Source organism: Pseudorca crassidens, chromosome 5, assembly GCF_039906515.1.
Source record: "Pseudorca crassidens isolate mPseCra1 chromosome 5, mPseCra1.hap1, whole genome shotgun sequence".
Taxonomy (NCBI): domain Eukaryota; kingdom Metazoa; phylum Chordata; class Mammalia; order Artiodactyla; family Delphinidae; genus Pseudorca; species Pseudorca crassidens.
In genome coordinates, this window is record NC_090300.1 from 89,399,687 (window position 1) to 89,420,936 (window position 21,250).

At 39.0% G+C, this 21,250-nt stretch overlaps 1 protein-coding gene across 7 annotated transcripts in view; it reads left to right on the forward strand.

Annotated features, from left to right (window-relative positions):
• The window catches only part of CCDC191 (coiled-coil domain containing 191), a 100,267-nt gene that overhangs the window by 25,019 nt on the left and 53,998 nt on the right, over positions 1-21,250 (forward strand). For all 7 annotated transcript variants that reach the window (XM_067738849.1, XM_067738850.1, XM_067738851.1 and 4 more), the window contains exon 8: positions 16,032-16,222. In XM_067738849.1, coding sequence (XP_067594950.1) covers positions 16,032-16,222 — 191 coding nt within the window. The remainder of the gene's footprint in view (positions 1-16,031; positions 16,223-21,250) is intronic.

Here is a 21,250-nt window from a genome sequence, read left to right on the forward strand (position 1 = left end):
ACTCCATGTGATCCTGGGAAATTGGGGTATGAATTTGGGATGTCTTCCTAAATTACCCTTTTTAGAATTGCATGCAAGTGCTAATGTAGATCTCTGGCAGTTTGAAAGCGTAGCTTCCACTTTGACAGTCTTATGGACCATTGTGTTCTGGATTATTCAGAAGAATTATTCAGAAAGTTACTTGCCTTTTGGTAGCTCAGATCCTAAACAATGACATGTTTGTGCGTCTACTTTTAATGGTCTGCATTTTATTTTACTCTTCTATCCCTTTCTTTAGTTTCACTTTTTGTAAAATTAACTGGCCAATTTTTTATTGACTAACGAGCATCCTCCCCAGGCTACTTAGGCAGAAGTTTTTTTCAGTGAAGTGGGATTGATAACACTATAAATTTGGGGTTTATAAACATTTCAGGTGAAAGGAATTACTTGGAAGATTTGTAAATGTGGTGGTCAGATGAGAAAAGATAAATATGTATATTTTATATCTCCTACAACATCTACTCCAAGGCCTTGGGCGTTGATGAAATTCAGTGAAAGTTAATGGAATGAATGTATAAATGAATGGATTTAACAAGAGAAAAGAATGTCAGGAAGAGATTGAGGGAGTTTGATAAATGTAGGATAGACTAAAAGGGACCTAGAAATTAAAAACAGGCCTGTGAATATGATATGGATAACTAAGATATGAGGGAAAAAGTAAAGTAGTCAAAGCAATTCTTTAAAACTAGACACATTTGATGGTAGCATTTTGATCTGATAGGCAAAAAGTCATAATTATTCAAATATAAACAACGAGTTTGGTCAGAGTTTTGGCTTTAGGAATAGGCAGAGGCAAGTATGATAGGAGGAACTATTAAGAGTTGGGACTAACATTTTGGGAAAGATGGGCAAAGGCTTTTGGATGCTGCGTCCCCTCCATGAGATGGATGGAGTTAATGTGTCCTCCTACAGTAACAGTTCAGATTTAGAAAATAGGAAAGGAAATGAGTACAGAGGGGGCCATCTTGAGAAGACATAAGGAAAAAGGGCCATGATATGTTTGTTCCCCAACCAATGAGAGATGGATAAGATGTGTGTTCCCTATAAGATTAAGTTTTTAATTTTATTGAAGTCCACTGTGCAAGAAGAAGTAATACAGTCGTCCCTTGGTATCCAAGGGGGATTGGTTCCAGGATCCCCTGCAAATACCAAAATCTGTGGATGCTCAAATCCCTTATATAAAATAGCATAGCATTTGCATATAACCTATTCACATACTCCTGTATACTTTAAATCATCTCTAGATTACTTATAACACCTATGTAAAAAATTAATAAATAGAAACCTGAATTAAGTAGAGTCAGAAGACCAGAAGGGGGAGCTCTCATGCCCTGTGACAATAGCAGAGCCCAAAAGGAAAAAGAAAAACTCTTATTTCCTGGCACGAACTCAGCCAATGAAAAGCCATGGACTCTGCCTACTACAGCCCTCCCAACTTACTTTTCCCTCTATAAGATTTCTCCTCCCCTTGCCCTGAAAGAACTTGCACATGGATTACCAAGGATGGAGATCCCAAATTGAAATTCTTTGCTGATTCCAAATAAATCCATCTTTGCTGGAGTAAACCCTAGCAGTCTATTTGTTCCAGGTCAACACCTAATACAGCATAAATGCTATGTAAATAGATGTAAATACAATGTAAATGATATGTAAATAGTTGCCAGCCCGGCAAATCAAGTTTTGCTTTTTGGAACTTCATGGAAATTTTTTTTTTTCCGAATGTTTTCTATCCATGGTTGGTTGAATCCACAGATGTAGAGCTTGCAAATACAGAGGACTGACTATATATGTTTTAGAAAGAAGTGTTAGGTATGAATTTCAGACACACAAAAAGAGTTTTACAAAATTAGTGGCCTACCAAAACAGATTACTCAGCTTTAAAAGGATCAGCTGGTATATTTAAAAATGAGCCAATATGAATAAATTATCTCTACTTTGCCACAGATTCTGCTTGATTTGAACCTATATTTTTGAATCTTTATTTTGAAATAATTTTAGACATACAGAAAAATGGCAAAAAATAGTACATGGAGTTCCTGAATACCCTTCACCCAGCTCTCCTCAATGTTAACATCTTACATAACCATAGTTTAATTATCAAAACTAGGAAATTAACATTGGTAAAATACCATTAAGTACAATTAACAAGACTTATTAGAATGTCACCTATTTTTCCTCTAAGGTCTTTTTTCTGTTTCAGGACTTGATCTGTAATTTCATGCTGCATTTGCTTGTCGTGTCTCCTTAGTCTCCTTCAGTTTGTAATAGTTCCTCAATCTTCGCTTTTCTTTTATGACCTTGACAGTTTTGAAGAGTACCGATCAGGTATTTTGTAGAATGTCTCTCAATTTGGGGTTTTCCGATGTTCTCTTCGGTTTAGATTGAGATTATGCATTACTAGTAAGAATACTACAAGAAGTGATGCTGTACCCCTGACACTATAATATCAGGTATACTTAATGGTTTCTTTTGTTGTTTTTTCTTTTTTAATTTTTGAATTTTATTTTATTTATTTTTTTATACAGCAGGTTCTTATTAGTTATCCATTTTATACATATGAGTGTATATATGTCAATCCCAATCTCCCAATTCATCACACCACCACCCCCCAACCCCCCGCCGTTTTCCCCCCTTGGTGTCCATACGTTTGTTCTCTACATCTATGTCTCAATTTCTGCCCTGCAAACCGGTTCACCTGTACCATTTCTCTAGGTTCCACATATATGTGTTAATATACGATATTTGTTTTTCTCTTTTTGGCTTACTTCACTCTGTACAACAGTCTCTAGATCCATCCACGTCTCTACAAATGACCCAATTTCGTTCATTTTTATGGCTGAGTAATATTCCATTGTATATATGTACCACATCTTCTTTATCCATTCGTCTGTTGATGGGCATTTAGGTTGCTTCCATGATCTGGCTATTGTAAATAGCGCTGCAATGAACATTGCATGTGTCTTTTTGAATTATGGTTTTCTCTGGGTATATTCCCAGTAGTGGGATTGCTGGGTCATATGGTAATTCTGTTTTTAGTTTTTTAAGGAACCTCCATACTGTTCTCCATAGTGGCTGCATCAATTTACATTCCCACCAACAGTGCAAGAGGGTTCCCTTTTCTCCACACCCTCTCCAGCATTTGTTGTTTGTAGATTTCCTGATGATGCCCATTCTAACTGGTGTGAGGTGATATCTCATTGTAGTTTTGATTTGAATTTCTCTAATAATTACTGATGTTGAGAAGCTTTTTATGTGCTTCCTGGCATTCTGTATGTCTTCTTTGGAGAAATGCCTATTTAGGTCTTCTGCCCATTTTTGGATTGGGTAGTTTCTTTCTTTAATATTGAGCTGCATGAACTTTATATATTTTGGAGATTAATCCTTTGTCTGTTGATTCATTTGCAAATATTTTCTCTCATTCTGAGGGTTGTCTTTTTTTTTTTTTAATTTATTTATTTATTGGCTGTGTTGGTTCTTCCTTGCTGCATGTGGGCTTTTCTCTAGTTGCAGAGAGCAGGGGCTACTCTTTGTTGCAGTGCATGGGCTTCTCACCGCAGTGGCCCCTCTTGTTGCAGAGCACGGACTCTAGGCGCACAGGCTTCAGTAATTGCGGCACGTGGGCTCAGTAGTTGTGGCTCACGGGCTTTGTTGCTCCGTGGCATGTGGGATCTTCTCGGACCAGGGCTCGAACCCGTGTCCCCTGCATTGGCAGGCAGACTCCCAACCACTGCGCCACCAAGGAAGCCCCTGAGGGTTGTCTTTTCGTCTTGTTTATGGTTTCCTTTGCTTTGCAAAAGCTTTTAAGTTTCATTAGGTCCCATTTGTTTATTTTTGTTTTTATTTCCATTACTCTAGGAGGTGGATCAAAAAAAATCTTGCTGTGATTTATGTCAAAGAATGTTCTTCCTATGTTTTCCTCCAAGAGTTTTATAGTGTCTGGCCTTAAACATAGGTCTCTAATCCACTTTGAGTTTATTTTTGTGTATGGTATTAGGAAGTGTTCTAATCTCATTCTTTTACATGTAGCTGTCCAGTTTTCCCAGCACCACTTATTGAAGAGACTGTCTTTTCTCCATTGTATATCCTTGCCTCCTTTGTCATAGATTAGTTGACCATAGATGCGTGGGTTTATCTCTGGGCTTTCTATCCTGTTCCATTGATCTATATTTCTGTTTTTGTGCAAGTACCATATTTTCTTGATTACTGTAGCTTTGTAGTATAGTCTGAAGTCAGAGAGTCTGATTCCTCCAGCTCCGTTTTTTTCCCTCAAGACTGCTTTGGCTATTCGGGGTCTTTTGTGTCTCCATACAAATTTTAAGACTTTTTGTTCTAGTTCTGTATAAAATGCCATTGGTAATTTTATAGGGATTGCACTGAATCTGTAGATTGCTTTGGGTAGTATAGTCATCTTCACAATATTGATTCTTCCAATCCAAGAACATGGTATATCTCTCCATCTGTTGGTATCATCTTTAATTTCTTTCATCAGTGTCTTATAGTTTTCTGCATACAGGTCTTTTGTCTCCCTAGGTAGGTTTATTCCTAGGTATTTTATTCTTTTTGTTGCAGTGCTAAATGGGAGTGTTTCCTTACTTTCTCTTTCAGATTTTTCATCATTAGTGTATAGGAATGTAAGAGATTTCTGTGCATTAATTGTGTATCCTGCAACTTTACCAAATTCATTGATTAGCTCTAGTAGTTTTCTGGTAGCATCTTTAGGATTCTCTATGTATAGTATCATGTCATCTGCAAATGGTGACAGTTTTACTTCTTCTTTTCCAATTTGTATTCCTTTTATTTCTTTTCCTTCTCTGATTGCCGTGGCTAGGACTTCCAAAACTATGTTGAATAATAGTGGCAAGAGTGGACATCCTTGTCTTGTTCCTGATCTTAGAGGAAATGCTTTCAGATTTTCATATTGAGAATGATATTTGCTGTGGGTTTGTAATATATGGCCTTTATTATGTTGACGTAGGTTCCCTCTGTGCCCACTTTCTGGAGTTTCTATCATAAATGGGTGTTGAATTTTGTCAAAAGCTTTTTCTGCATCTATTGAGATGATCATATGGTTTTTATTCTTCAGTTTGTTACTATGGTGTATCACATTGATTGATTTGTGTATATTGAAGAATCCTTGCATCACTAGGATAAAACCCACTTGATCATGGCTTATGATCCTTTTAATGTGTTGTTGGATTCTGTTTGCTAGTATTTTGTTGAGGATTTTTACATCTATATTCATCAGTGATATTGGTCTGTAATTTTCTTTTTTTGTAGTATCTTTGTCTGGTTTTGGTATCAGGGTGATGGTGGCCTCGTAGAATGAGTTAAGGAGTGTTCCTTCCTCTGCAATTTTTTGGAAGAGTTTGAGAAGGATGGGTGTTAGCTCTTCTCTAAATGTTTGATAGAAGTCACCTGTGAAACCATCTGGTCCTGGGCTTTTGTTTGTTGGAGATTTTTAATCACAGTTTCAATTTCATTACTTGTGATTGGTCTGTTCATATTTTCTATTTCTTCCTGGTTCAGTCTTGGAGGGTTATACCTTTCTAAGAATTTGTCCATTTCTTCCAGGTTGTCCATTTTATTGCCATAGAGTTGCTTGTAGTAGTCCCTTAGGATGCTTTGTATTTCTGCAGTGTCTGTTGTAACTTCTTTTTCATTTCTAATTTTATTGATTTGATTCCTCTCCCTCTTTTTCTTGATGAGTCTGGCTAATGGTTTCTCAATTCTGTTTATCTTCTCAAAGAAGCAGCTTTTAGTTTTATTGATCTTTGCTATTGTTTTCTTTGTTTCTATTTCATTTATTTCTGCTCTGATCTTTATGATTTCTTTCCTTCTACTAACTTTGGGTTTTGTTTGTTCTTCTTTCTCTAGTTCCTTTAGGTGTAAGGTTAGAGTGTTTATTTGAGATGTTTCTTGTTTCTTGAGGTAAACTTGTATTGCTATAAACTTCCCTCTTAGAACTGCTTTTGCTGCATCTCATAGGCTTTGGATTGTCATGTTTTCATTGTAATATGTCTCTAGGTTTTTTTTGATTTCCTCTTTGATTTCTTCAGTGATCTCTTAGTTATTTAGTAACATATTGTTTAGCCTCCATGTGTTTGTGTTTTTTATGGTTTTTTCCCTGTAATTGATTTCTAATCTCATAGCGTTGTTGTCTGAAAAGATGCTTGGTATGATTTCAATTTTCTTGAATTTACTGAGGCTTGATTGGTGACCCAAGATGTGATCTATCCTGGAGAATGTTCCATGCGCACTCGAGAAGAAAGGGTAATCTGCCGTTTTTGGATGAAATGTCCTATAAATATCAATTAAATCTCTCTGGTCTATTGTGTCATTTAAAGCTTCTGTTTCCTTATTTATTTTCATTTTGGATGATCTGTCCATTGATGTAGGTGAGGTGTTAAAGTCCCCCACTATTATTGTGTTACTGTCAATTTCCTCTTTTACAGCTGTTAGCAGTTGCCTTATGGATTGAGGTGCTCCTGTGTTGGGTGCATATATATTTATAATTGTTACATCTTCTTCTTGGATTGATCCCTTGATCATTATGTAGTGTCCTTCCTTGTCTCTTGTAACATTCTTTATTTTAAAGTCTATTTTATCTGATATGAGTATTGCTACTCCAGCTTTCTTTTGATTTCCATTTACATGGAATATCTTTTTCCGTCCCCTCACTTTTAGTCTGTATGTGTCCCTAGGTCTGAAGTGGGTCTCCTGTAGACAGGACATATATGGGTCTTGTTTTTGTATCCATTCAGCAAGCCTGTGTCTTTTGGTTGGAGTATTTAATCCATTCACTTTTAAAGTACTGATCAATATGTATGTTCCTATGAACATTCTCTTAACAGTTTTGGGTTTGTTTTTGTAGGTCCTTTTCTTCTCTTGTGCTTCCCACTTAGAGAAGTTCCTTTAGCATTTGTTGTAGAGCTGGTTTGGTGGTGCTGAATTCTCTTAGCTTTTGGTTGCTGTAAAAAAAAAAATTCTCTATCAAATCTGAATGAGATCGTTGCTGGGTAGAGTAATCTTGGTTGTAGGTTCTTCCCTTTCATTACTTTAAGTGTATCATGCCATTCCCTTCTGGCTTGTAGAGCTTCTGCTCAGAAATCAGCTGTTAACCTTATTCGAGTTCCCTTGTATGTTATTTGTCATTTTTCCCTTGTTGCTTTCAATAATTTTTCTTTGTCTTTAATTTTTGTCAGTTTGATTACTATGTGTCTCGGCATGTTCCTCCTTGGGTTTATCCTGCTTGGGACTCTCTGCACTTCCTGGACTTGGGTGGCTTTTTCCTTTCCCATGTTAGGGAAGTCTTTGACTATAATCTCTTCAAATATTTTCTCGGGTCCTTTCTCTCTCTCTTCTCCTTCTGGGACCCCTATAATGAGAATGTTATTGCATTTAATGTTGTCCCAGAGATCCCTTAGACTGTCTTCATTTCTTTTCATTCTTTTTTCTTTCTTCTGTTCTGCAGCTGTGAATTCCACCATTCTGTCTTCCAGGTCACTTATCCTTTCTTCTGCCTCAGTTATTCTGCTATTGATTCCTTCTCGTGTATTTTTCATTTCAGTTATTATATTGTTCATCTCTGTTTGTTTGTTCTTTAATTCTTCTAGGTGGTTGTTCTTTAATTCTTCTACGTCTTCGTTAAACATTTCTTGCATCTTCCCAATCTTTGCCTCCATTCTTTTTCCGAGGTCCTGGATCATCTTCACTATCATTATTCTGAATTCTTTTTCTGGAAGGTTGCCTATCTCCACTTCATTTAGTTGTCTTTCTGGCATTTATCTTGTTCCTTCATCTTGTACATAGCCCTTTGCCTTTTCATCTTGTCTATCTTTCTGTGAATGTGGTTTTCTTTCCACAGCCTGCAGGATTGTAGTTCTTCTTGCTTCTGCTGTCTGCCCTCTGGTGGATGGGCTATCTAAGAGGCTTCTGCAAGCTTTCTGATGGGAGGGTAGAGCTGGGTGTTGCTCTGGTGGGCAGAGCTCAGTAAAACTTTAATCCACTTGTGTGCTGATGGGTGGGGCTGGGGTCCCTCCCCGTTGGTTGTTTGGCCTGAGGCGACCCAACATCAGAGCCTACCCGGCTCTTTGGTGGGGCTAATGGCAGACTCTGGGAGGGTCACGCCATGGAGTACTTCCCAGAACCTCTATTGCCAGTGTCCTGGTCCTCACAGTGAGCCACAGCCACCTCTGACCTCTGCAGGAGACCCTCCAACACCAGCAGGTAGGTCTGGTTCAGTCTCCAGTGGGATCACTGCTCTTTCCCCTGGTTCTGGATGTGCACACTACTTTGTGTGTGCCCTCCAAGAGTGGAGTCTCTGTTTCCCCCAGTCCTGTCAAAGTCCTGCAATGAAATCCTGCTAGCCTTCAAAGTCTGATTCTCTCGGAATTCCTCCTCCCGCTGCCGGACCCCCAGGTTGGGAAGCCTGACGTGGGGCTCAGAACCTTCACTCCAGTGGGTGGATTTCTGTGGTATAAGTGTTCTCCAGTTTGTCAGTCACCCACCCAGCAGTTATGGGATTTGATTTTATTGTGATTGTGACCCTCTTACCATCTCACTGTGGCTTCTTCTTTGTCTTTGGATGTGGGGTATCTTTTTTATTGAGTTCCAGTTCTTCCTGTTGATGATTGTTCAGCAGTTAGTTGTGATTCCAGTGCTCTCGCAAGAGGGAGTCCTTCTATTCCACCATCTTGAGCCAATCTCTGTTTTTTGTTTTTGTTTTTTGGTGGCCATGCCATGCGGCTTGTGGTATCTTAGTTCCCTGACCAGTGGTTGAACCCAGGCTCTTGGCATTGAGAGCGCGGAGTCCTAACCACTGGACTGCCAGGGAATTCCACATGACGTTAATAAGTCTTATTATTGTTGATGTTAACTTGGATCACTTAAGATTGTGTCTGCTGGGTTTCTCCACTGTAAAGTTACTATTTTTCCCTTTGTAATTCATAAATGTCTTAGAGGAAATATTGTGAAACTATGCAAATATTCTGTTTATCTGTAAACTTTCACCTATTAATTTTAGCATTCATTGATGGGTCTTGCCTGTAACAATAACTAATGTGATATTTGTCTAATGATGATTTTGTATTTCCCTTCTTGTCTCCATGTATTCATTTAAATTCTTCTAGAAGGAAAAACTTATTATTATAATAATAATACTTATTATAATAATTAGTATTATCTTGGTCCCAGTCCACATTCCTAGCCTGGCTGTGAAGGAGCTGAAGCTGCCCTTGGGTGATGAAACTTGGATACTCAGCAGCCTAAATATGACCACAGAATAAAAAGCGGGAAAATGCCTACCTGGCTTGCAGTGAGCAGTTAGATAGCAGGAAACTCCTGTCAGCACCCTCAGAATGGTTCACTGGCACAAACCCAATGGCAAACTATATAATTCGCAGGAAGACTTCAAAGAATCTGTTTCTAAGGGTTGCTCTAGTTCAGGCCCTTTTAGGTCCTGTATTCTTTGTGCTTTGACTCTGGGTTTGTTCTGCCAAACAACTTCTTAACATCACATTTGGGCCACATTATTTTTTTGAGTGTGTGGGTCAGAAATTTATTTATTTATTTTTAAACATCTTTATTGGAGTATAATTGCTTTACAATAGTGTGTTAGTTTCTACTTTATAACAAAGTGAATCAGTTATACATATGTCCCCATATCTCTTCCCTCCTGTGTCTCCCTCCTTCCCACCCCTCTAGGTGGTCACAAAGCACCAAGCTGATCTCCCTGTGCTATGCGTGGGCCACATTATTTAATAGGAGACTTTCTGAGAGAAACAGAGCAGGCTCTCTTACCAAAACACAAGTTCAGGTGCAGCACTGTTCATGCCTCTTTCCCACTCATTTCATTGCCAGGTCTCTTTATTTTGTCAAAAACACTTATTTTTATATAGAAACTTTCTACTTCCATCCTATCCTACTTTCTCTTTGATCTTGCAGTGAAATCTCTTGGGGAGATTCAGCAATCCACATGTCAGTGCTAATTAGCAGAAACAACAAGGGATTAAGTATGAAATTCTTATACTGTTTGGAAAGTGGCCTTCTTAATTCTCACCCTATTCTGAAATACATTTTATGTTTTCTTCAGATAAAAAAATCTATGTTCTTTCCTGCTTATAAAAGTTGAAAGCAAAGAAAGATGCGTTGACACTAACTAAATCTTAATTCTAGGGGGGGAAGGTTTTGAGTTGCTTGTTTACTACCTCTGTTAGAGGATAAGATAATAATGACCCAAAGGAGGCATTGTTGATGTTATGCTTGTGGCATAGTGCCTTCCAGGAGGCTGCCCTGAACTAAACTGAGGGAATGTGGGAATCCATAGAAGAGAAGCCTGCATTTTTTTTTTTTTCTTTCTTTCAAGGTGTTGAAAACTGTAGTTAAGAACCTCATTTATACAGCCTGATTCCTCCCCAAAAATCTTAGTTTTAGCAGGACTGCCTACATAGCACTGAAACACAACCATTCCTGAGCTGAAACATAGCAGTTGCTGCTATCGTCTCAGCAGTGTTGTCTTACGTATGGGTAAGAAAATGAAGGAAAAACCTCTTTGCAAATAAAACTGCAGAGTAAGAGAAGTGTTGGGCACACACACGAAGAATATTGGGATTCATGTAACTCTCCCCTCTAAACATATTGCCAAGGACATTGTGTGCTGTGCATTTTAGGAGGGCTTTGGTGCATTATTATCTATAACTTCATACAGCCACTCTGTGGAAAATTTCCAAATAAAATTTTGTTGATGTTGGTAAAGAGGTTGTTTAGTTTGTTATTGTACTCTTCCTTACCCTGTGAGTAACCCGGGTTTTCCATTATCACAGAAGGGACATCGAGAGCCAGTTTACCAAAACATTGCAAGAGTGTTTTGCTTTTCAAAACACCATTTTGATCCCAGAGGTTCTAATTCAAAAGTATCTGATTTTCTTTTTTTTGTCTTCTGGAAAAAGTACTGATTAAATTCTGCTTTTAAAAAGTTAAGAAAAGAGCCTTTGGCATAAGTGAAGCCCATTCTCTAAAATTATGCAGAGTAGAGTATCTTTTCCCCTAAACACTAGAAATTTCAGGTGAATATTTATACGGATCTTAAGAACCATATGGGTGAGGAACAAATGACATCACATCATCGCCTTACTGTCAGAGACCCCTAGAGGTGAATCCAGCATTTGTCTAATATATTCTGAGGTCAGCTGTACCTTTGGCATAGTGTATGTTTGTGGGGCATGCTTGGAGTGGGGAGAATGGGCAGAGAGTGGAGATTGTAGAGGGAGGAAGAAGGTCTAGAAGGGAAAGAAAGATGAAAGAGAAGCTGATGAGCAGTAGTCCTGCCTTCCCTAAAGACATGAGGTCATGGAAATTGGTTCAGGCTTTGTTGGGAAAGGAGCCCTATCCTAGTCAGGTTATAGGCTGTATTGTGGTCATTCTTCTTTAAAAGATCCCAGAGCATTTTATTGGTTAATAATTTAATATGATGAGACTAAGCAGTTGCTTTCTGAAATTCTGCTACTTCTGCAGTGAAACAGAATTAGATAAATACAGCAATAGTATTGATTGAAACTTCTTAGCAGAATTAAGAAGAATTTACAACATGTCCTTTTGTTAGTAATACATATCAATGCATTTATGGGTGAAATGATACAATGTCTGATGTCTGGAATTTATTTTTAAATACTCCAGGAAAGAAAAGTGAGTGGAAGAGAAATGAAACAAAATCAGCATAATGCTGGTAATTTTTGAAGCTGAGTGAGGGGTTTATTCTTCTGTTCTCCTTTTGGGTATGTTTATGAAATTTCTGTAATAGAGTGAGGGTTTTTTTTAAGTTTAAAAAATGAAGGAGAAAAAAATAAATACAGGAGTAAAATGAGCATCACAGCTTCCAGTATATAACAAAAGTAGCTTTTTGTCTGTAGCCAGTGTTACCATTTCACATTGCAGTGGTTGTCAGAGTTTAGGCTTTTCCATGGAACCCAACAGCAAGTCCAGGTCTTAGCACAGTGTGCTGAAAACTGAATGTATTTTCCCTAATATATTTATCTATAATAGTTATGGGAGTGTATATGGTTGGCGGTAGGGGACACAGTGATTTCCTCTCTTTTCTTTGGGGCAAAATTATGAAAATCAGGGATATGATGGGATATAGGGGACTGCTTTTCAGTGCTGCTTCTTCCCAGGGGCATTCATTTCGTCATGAACAAGATCCTCCTCTCCACCCATCAAATACTTCTTAGCATCTGTGGGGTCTTCTGCCTAGCTGTAGTGGTTCTCAAAAAGGAAAAAAGGAGTGGAGGACGGCTTTCTTGGGTAGTATTAGAGCATCTGTCTGTTCCTTTGGGTCTGGGAGCAGCCAGGAGTCAGCTGGGCCCTTTATCTCCAACCTTTGGTCCTTGTCCAGCGCCCCTTGACCACCAGTTGCACCACAGTTAGTTCCATTCGGCAAAAATAAATTGTAAACTTGTTGACATTTTTGTCCTCTTTACAATTCATTGTTTATTTTTCCATGACTGAGAATTTTGATGCAATTATCACTGAGCTTTCTGACAAAAGGGAAATAGCTGAGGAATTTTGATGAGTTACCCACTTCATTAATCAGAACAAGCATCTCTAGTGACAGGGTTAGAATTACAATGAAGATTAGATAGCAAATTGCTGTTCCACCTAACGTCAATCATTCCCAGTGACAGCAGTGTGATTACACTTCAGGGAAGAGCTTTTCTTGCCAACAAAACGAGGGCAACTCCAGTGCAGGTAATAAATTTAGCAGGGTGAACTGTCATTTCTTCTCTTGAGTGGAATCCTTAATGACCAAATGATGGCTCATGGAAGATTTTGATTTTGAAAGGAGAAAAGCATTTCACTTAAAAACTTTCTAAATTTCACTTTTTAGTATTTTATTTTAAAAATTATTGTAAATATGTACTTAGGAGCAGTTCTTCCTACAGTGATTTTCAGTATTTTACTTACCTGTAACAAGCCTTAATTATCACCACAACTATAATAAAGAGATGGTAGAAATTACTAAAAGAACGCATGACTGTATTTGAGAATCTATCAGAATAAAAACATGGTGCAGAAATAAATACTAGGTAAGAAACGGAGGAAGGTCAGACTAGTTGTCCATCTAGTTCAAATATTAAGTTATCTGGCTTAAGCAGAAGGTGTTCCTCTAATGACCAGTTGCGGTTTTAAATAATAGTTCTTGTTTCAAAGAGCAAAGGGATAGAGCACTGCTGTAGTTCGAGTGTAGAACTGAAGAGGAAAAGCAGGCCTGAGCGCTGCAGGGACGCCACTTGGGGGAGGGTAATAGGAAATGTGAATAGATGGTGACTGTGAACTATGCCACTTCTTGTCCCTTCTAAGTAGGAGTGGAGTGCTAGCATCTTCTCCCAGAGAAGACAGGACCAAAAATGTTTTCCTTTCCCAAGTATTTTCCTCCAAGCACATTTATCGGACTCCTGTTTGCCTAAATAATGTTTGCTGTGAATCAAGAATAACTAAGTGGCTATTCTTGATTCATACTTTTATTTTTTTAATTTAATTTAAATGGGATTGCTCTTTTGAGTAGGCAGGAAAAAAAAACCAATGGCAAGTTGATTTCAAGAAAGCAGTTACTGTATGAGTATGTCACTTTGCTGCTATTAACTTCTGTGCAGTGAAACTGAATTATATACCTTCAAAACCGATCATTTTGCTCTCACAGTCTAAACTTAAGTATTTTTAAAGAAATATATTGACTATGGCATTTACAGACTCAAATTTTCCCCCTCTTAAATTCAGATATTTTCCAGCAGTGCTTTTCTACTGTAGTAAGTTGTATATCAACTTTCAGAAAACAAGCAAGTAATTTGTTCTTCCTCTTTAAAAGAGACTTTTTGCCTAGTAGATTAGGGTCATCAGGATGCCTGAATGTTTTGGATTTAGCCTTAGGTATACCACTAACTCTTTGCTTTGTGAATATAGTCATTATTCGTTCTCTATTTGAAGTTTGGCTTGGTAAGGTAAATCATAATATCTGCAGCCTCTCTATTTTGTAATGATGGTCTATGAGTCAATAAAATAGCACATGTGAAATGCTTTGGACTAGAGAAAAAAAATGTGGAAATCCAAGAAGGACACTATTAATAGTGCTATTATTGTCAAGGTGGATTATGTTTGTACTATTTAATCATTAGAAATATTCCAGGAGTTAAAATTAGAGATAACTACCCATACATAGACTATTTCATCAAGTCTTTTAAGAATCTCTTAAATGAATCTGGTAAATAGATAGATTTTCTTTTGACTATGGTGCACAAGTTAACACTGTTGTTTTTTTTTCCCCATGCTGTATTTTGTGGGATAGATAAGCAAATAATAATGCAGAAAGCATACCCTCTCAACCAGGAAGCTGTGTGTCTTTTCCTTGTTATGACTGAAGGCATATCTTATATTCAGCAAATTTCCCTTCATTCATTCCTCCCTTCCTCCCTGTTCTCTTGCTCTCTCCCTCCTTCCCTCCTTTCCTTCCACAGAATCTAAGGCAAAGGTCTAGGAAACGTGCCCTCGTTTGACATAATGGAAAGGGAACAGGGCTTTTTAAAGACTGCCATGGTTTCTCCTAATGGAAAATTATACTAAAGATTTTGTAGTTTGTCTAAATGGGAATATAATTGGTTTCTTTTGTAGAAAATATTTCAGGCCAAATGGGCTATTTCTAAGTCTAGCCTGTGCTCTCTCATGTTATTGGTCTTTTAATTTATGTATTCTCTCTCCCTATAACCTTTCAAAAATAGAGATTATATCTTAAACAACTTTTTTCAGAATTCCCAAATTCAAACACAACTTACTAAATGTTGAAATAGTGAAAGACAAGTATTTTTAAAGAGAAAGAAGCAATAAATAGGGCTGACCCTGATATGGCTACCAAGTTCTCGAAGCTGGTCAGCAGGCATCTCCTATACCTCCCAGAGTCACTTCCTGTGAGGTTACTTTGTGTTTCAGTGTTCCTCACACGTGGTACTCTCAGATCTGCCAGTCCCTCCTTCTGGAGGCTCACAGTCTCGTGGAAACTGGTAAACAGGTGATTATAACACAGTGTGATGACCATTTTGACTAAAGAAAGCATAGGTTGCTCTGGGAACACAGTGGAAGGGCACTTACATGTGGGGAGAGTGATTGGTATTAGGAGGGCTTCCTGAGAGAGGTGACTCTTGAAATAGGCAGAGAGAGGGCAGAAAAGGACAGAGAAATTACTATGACCATAGATAGAAAAGCACAGAACAGTGTGGTTGGTATAAGACCAAGAGCTGAAAGTAATTTGATATAGTAGGAGCATAAAGTTTGCTGTGAAGATAGAAGATGTAGGCAAGGCCTAGATCGCAGAGATTTTCTTAGCCTAGGACCGTAAGTACTTCTCTGGAGACATGCTTAGGGTCAGTAGACCTTGTCTGATTTGTTGTCAGATACATATAGTGGAAGAACACAAGCAGCCCGCGTATCTAGCTTCTGTAGGAGTGTTCACCAAAGCCCTGACGTGGTCAGTGGTAGCCCAGCTGAAGCTGTTTTTAGCCATCTTGTTCCCAGGGACCAGAGACCCCATTCCATCCTGTGGGATCTCCCATGTTCATTTGTGCAGGACATCAGTGGTGATAATGGTTAATGGTATTTTGAACTCTAAGACAGCCTGGCAGGGGAGATCTGTTGGAAGCAGGCCTTTCAAGTCTCTCAAACAAGCCCCTTAACTTAGATCTTAGTTGTGACAGTTACTCCAGCTCTGCATAGGACTGGTGCCTTACAATGAGAATTAAATGTTTTAGTTTGCCATGAGGCTGATAGTGCCTTCGTTGCATGGCTTGAATCTTTCTTGTCATTTGAGCATAAAACAATTGTCTGTTCCCCTTCCATCAAGACAACAGTTCCTAGATTTGTTAGAAAAAGTGTGAGGCGGATATCTGAGGACAGGGTTCTTAATAGTAGATATTAGAAACCCTAGTACTGATTTTCTAATGTTTCCATTGCAGTGTCAAAAACGGTATTTCTCTGCCTGGCACAAGCTGATTCTTGATCATAGGATTAAGCTGGGGAAAGCTGGGACCCTGTCTGACTGGAAGTTGCAACTGAAGGTCCTGCGGGCCTGGAGAGACTACACAAGATCCCAGAAGTTGAGGCGGGAGACTCAAGCCATGGAAAATGACCTTAGGGAAGAAAACAGGTACTATTACTTATGCCATGAAAATCCTTCTAGTATGTTTATGTAGGACATCTTTCCTCCTGAAGAATCCAGAAATAAGCTCTAAAAATGCTTTTCACTGGAATCATCTCATCTACTTATAATATATGATAATCACTGTTTTTCTCTGTTACATCCCAAACTAGAAAATTGTAATGGAAAATTTAAGCGAAAAAAAAATTTTGATTAAAATATACCAATGTACATGCTTTCCTATTTTAAGGAAGCAAGTATTATGCTTTTTCCCTTATCCTTTGATGTAGTATCATTGCACTCTGGACCATCTTACAATTTAGAAGACAGAATTTGGCTTATGCGGTAGTAATTCTCATCGAGAGAAATCACTGTCTGCACACAGAATGTTAATTAGGGAGACAGGGAACATTCATCTGGGAAGGCAGACCTGGCAAGGGTGATTTCTCCCTTCCCCCACACCTTCTTTAGATGTTTTGGACACCTTTATATCAGCTCCCTCTTAGGCTTGTGAATGACACAGAATTTGCCTTCAAATAAAACTTTCTTTGTTCCTTCATCCTAAAATCAAATACATTTTCTTCTTTTCATTTCCAAGGTCAACTTTGCATTCTTGAACCGAAATCATAGATGTAGAGGGAGCCATTTGTTTATTGGTTGGGGGAGCTGGAGGGAGCAGTTCACGGTCTTACGTTTAATCACTTTTCTACGAGCAACTCTGTTATTCCTTCTGGGTGAAAAATTGGATGAATGGTATGTGAAAGTATCGTCATGTAGAAGGGAATGGCGCCCCCTGGAGTTGTGCATTCCTGTGACAGCATCAGGCCCTGGGGAGAATACTTAGGAGCCTGACACATGGCCCCTTGTCCTCAAAGAACTCAGTTTTGTGGGGAAAACGAGATCTAGAAACAGTACAGGTATGGATTAACATTATAAACTTTGTAATGCATCTCCTTCTGCTGCTGAGAACTTAGTAGAGGGAAGTAACTGGGGAGTCTCCTACAGAGTGTCCGGAAAGGCTTTATCAGGAAGATGGGTCTTGCTGGGCTCTGAACAGTAAGTAGGATATTCCTAGGTAGAAAGAGGGAGATGAGATAATGGCATTACGTGTGGCTGGAAATCATCAAGCATGTGGTTGTCAAGTTCATCAACTTGTGGAAGGCCTTAAATGCTAGGGCAAGGAGTTTAGGCGTTCTTAGGTAAATAAAGGTGAATTCCTGAAGGTTTTTAAGCAGGAGGGTGACCTAGACAGTTTTCCTTTCCTACACTATGCTGGGGGAAATCTTCAGTGGGGAAAAAAAAAAAAGCTCTTTCACAATTTATGTCTAAATTTTCAGGACCTAGTGATTGATCCAGGGAATTGGGATGATAACTTACTCAAAGCTGGATTTGTTGGATAAAGAAGAGAAACTGGAGGTGTTGGAAAGGGGAAGCATCATGAGTGAGGGCATAGAGGGAGTGGCAACTAAGATGTTAAAGGTAAAAGTGGTCTATGAAATTTACATGCCAGAAGAAACTTGTAGAAGAAAAATCTGAAGAACTTCAGATTCCATTCCAATTAAACTATTTAAATATAAAAGGACTAAATGGGGATTTCATAATAGCATTATGTGCCAATTTTTTTTAAAGATCCTCTTAGAACTTCTTGTCTCATATCTGTGAATTATTTTCAAGTGTCTATTTTTAAATGTTCAGAATGGGTGCTACATTTTTTTAACTGTCAGAGTTAGAAAATATTTAACTTATAATAATTTTTTTTACTATAAAACTTTAGAGCAAAAAGTTCTTAGAGTAGGAAAGCACCTCAAGGAGCATCTAATCCAGCCCCTCATTTTACAGATGATAAAAGTAAGGCACAAAAAGGATAAACAACTGTCTCAAGTCATAAAGTTACGAGTAGCCAGTCCAGGACTAGAGCCTGGTCCTTTCGATGCTGAGTCAGATGCTTTTTCCTATAACATGCTGCTCCTAGTTAAATAGCATGTAGGTGATGGCTCCCTAAGACAGTCATGTTTTTCAGTTATATTGCAGTTGACGTCAGATGATTATAGATGTAAAACAAGAGCAATAATGAACAAATAACAGGTTATGCTAGAAACATATAAGAAAGGAGCTATTAGATACAAACTGTCCTTCATGCTGCTTTCCTACAGATCCCAGGCTCTCTGCATGTTGTTCTTTGTTCTAGAGATTGTTTTAGGAAATTGTTAGGTGATTTTGTTCAAAGAAGGTTGGAATAATAGAGGTGGAGAAAAAAGCTCAAAGGTAGCTACTATCAATACAAGCAGAAACCAAGAAATGTCAGTGGGATCGGGGGTGTCAGAAGAGCTAGGACCCTCTTTACCGTGCTCATCAGAGTCTCTCCCAGTTCCTCTGTGTACACCAAATACATAATTGTTGAATAATAGGTGAGTTAGTGGATGAATGAAGAGCTCAGTTGCTTCCTCTCCTGCAATTTAACTCCATAACATTTTCAAGCACTTTTTTCTAAATAGTGAGATCGAGGGATAGAGCGCATTTATTGTAGATGGGTTGCTCATTGTAGCAACTAAACTCTTACCAGATTGGCAAGACATAGGTGGTTCTTTGGCCCATCCACCTGGACATGGAAATCATTTGCTGTGTCTGTTTCTCAGATGTCAGCTGTGTCCTTAGCCTCCAGCTCTTGAATCCGCATTTGTTTTTGCCACTTGGGCTTTCCTCTTACTGGCTATGTAGGGCCCAGCCTTTTGGGCTTCTTTCTTTGCCTTCTTTCCTTTTTGTTCTTCCCACTTTCTCTCTGGAGCAACAACAGATCCCTCGCTTCTTCTCATTCATGATTTAGCCACCATATTTTCTTTTTTATAAATTTATTTATTTATTTATTTTTGGCTGCGTTGAGTCTTCGTTGCTGCGTGCGGGCTCTCTCTAGTTGCAGTGAGCGGGGGCTACTCATCATTGCGGTGTGCAGGCTTCTCATTGCAGTGGCTTCTCTTGTTGCAGAGCATGGGCTCTAGGCACATGGGCTTCAGTAGTTGTAGCTCGCGGGCTCTAGAGCGCAGGCTCAGTAGTTGTGGCGCACAGGCTTAGTTGCTCCGCGGCATGTGGGATCTTCCCAGACCAGGGCTTGAACCCATGTCCCCTGCGTTAGCAGGCGGATTCTTAACCACTGCGCCATCAGGGAAGTCCAGCCACCATATTTTCTTACCGAGCCTGTGCTCAGAGTCTCACTCCACTCCAAGGTCATCCATGTATTTCTTCTAAAAAATGTACCTTGCTTTCCCTAATAGGAATTTTTGTCCGTCTCTTTTCTTTTAAAAGTAGTTATGGTAATGGTGTTATAAAATTTCAATACAATATTGTAATACAATTGCAACATTAACAAATATTCCCGAACTCTAACTAAGGATTCAGTCACTCAGGCAATACAACAAAATTCTGGTATACACGCTAAATTAGACCCTTGGACATGGTGGTATGGGAATTTGAACTATTTTTAAATTCTTTAGCATATTCACTTCTGAAAGTTGGCTCCAGATCTTTCATTCCTCCTCTCTCCCTTCTTCTCTCAATTTACAGCCAGCCCTAGACAAATTGGGAAGAAGCAGGATTTGTTTCAACATCCTCTACCCACCCTTCCTGAGCCTTGTTACTCAGTACCAAATACTTTGGGCCTTTCCTGGAACAGGCTTTTATCTCTTCCCTGTGTCCCTCTGTCCCCTCATGCTCTGTCTCTGTACTCCTCAACTGATGTTATCCCTCCCAGGAAACTTATACATTAATAGGCATTGTCTGGAAACAGTGCCCAAAATGTAAGTGATGGGGATTTGAGGGTACAGTGGCAGGCCAGTAGAAAAACTGGCCCTATGATGTCCCTTAAACCATGGCATTCATTCATTCACTCATTCATTTATTCTGTTTGATAGCATATATTCAGTCAGTCAGCTTTACTGATGCTTACTGTGTACTAGACTTTTTTTGACCATGCCATGAGGCATGCGGGATCTTAGTTCCCCGACCAGGGATTGAACCCGGGCCCCCTGCATTGGGAGTGTGGAGTCTTAACCAGTGGACTGCCAGGGAAGTCCCTAGACTCTTTCTTAAGTACCAGCAGGGGTACTCCTGCCTTCTAGGAGTTTTCAGTCTAAGTGAAGAAGTTAAAAATTTACCCAAATACTAAAAATAATTGCAACAGAAGGCACAATAATATAAAAACTTAGGAGTGACATAGACTTGGCTATCATGCATTACAATCCCCCAAGCAGCTTTTTAAAAATAGAAACTCTTTGGTCCCATCTTCTGAGAGAGACAGATCGTGGCTAAGTGGAAGAGAGCACTTTTCAGTTTAGGGGAAAACTGGTAAACCAGCACATATGCAGCTTGTGTGGGAAGAGGCTGGGGTGAACCCGCCAGGCTAGCCTAGGGGTGGGGAGACTGAATTGAAAAGAGACTGTTAGATATTCCCCATTCCCAGCACTCCTGATTTCAGCCTGCGTTAGGACAGTCATTTATGGAGCACCTCTGTTAGTCATGGTCCATTGCCCTTCCTGGGTATCCAGTTGAGAGGCTAGAAATTGCATGGCATCTGAAGCTGATAAAGCTCCTGGTATCTGCCAGAGAGGCAGGAGGACCGGACTTGCATTGACTGGCTCACTTTAAAGCTCTTTAAAACAGAACTGTGTTATCTTCCACATTTTCCCTGGGGGGCTGCCTGGTGCATTTCTGAATGCATTAGCTTATACATTCCTATTCCTGCTGAACCTGCCCGTCCCAAATGCAGCTGTTTGCATCATTGCTATTTTTATGTTCTGTTCAGATTTCAGCACTCAATCAGATCAGTAGTATGTGGTTATTTATTTGTCATTTCTCATTTCCCTTTAAAAAATTCAAGACACTTCTTAGGTATCTAGTAGTCTTGTCCTAAGGTAGTGTTATTACCTTACATGTGAATTTGTTCTATATTTTCAGGTTCTTTTTAAAATTTAATCACATCTTTAAAAACAAAATCCTGTAGGATAGGCAGTATAGGGCTTGTTGTTGTTGTTAGAGTGACACCAT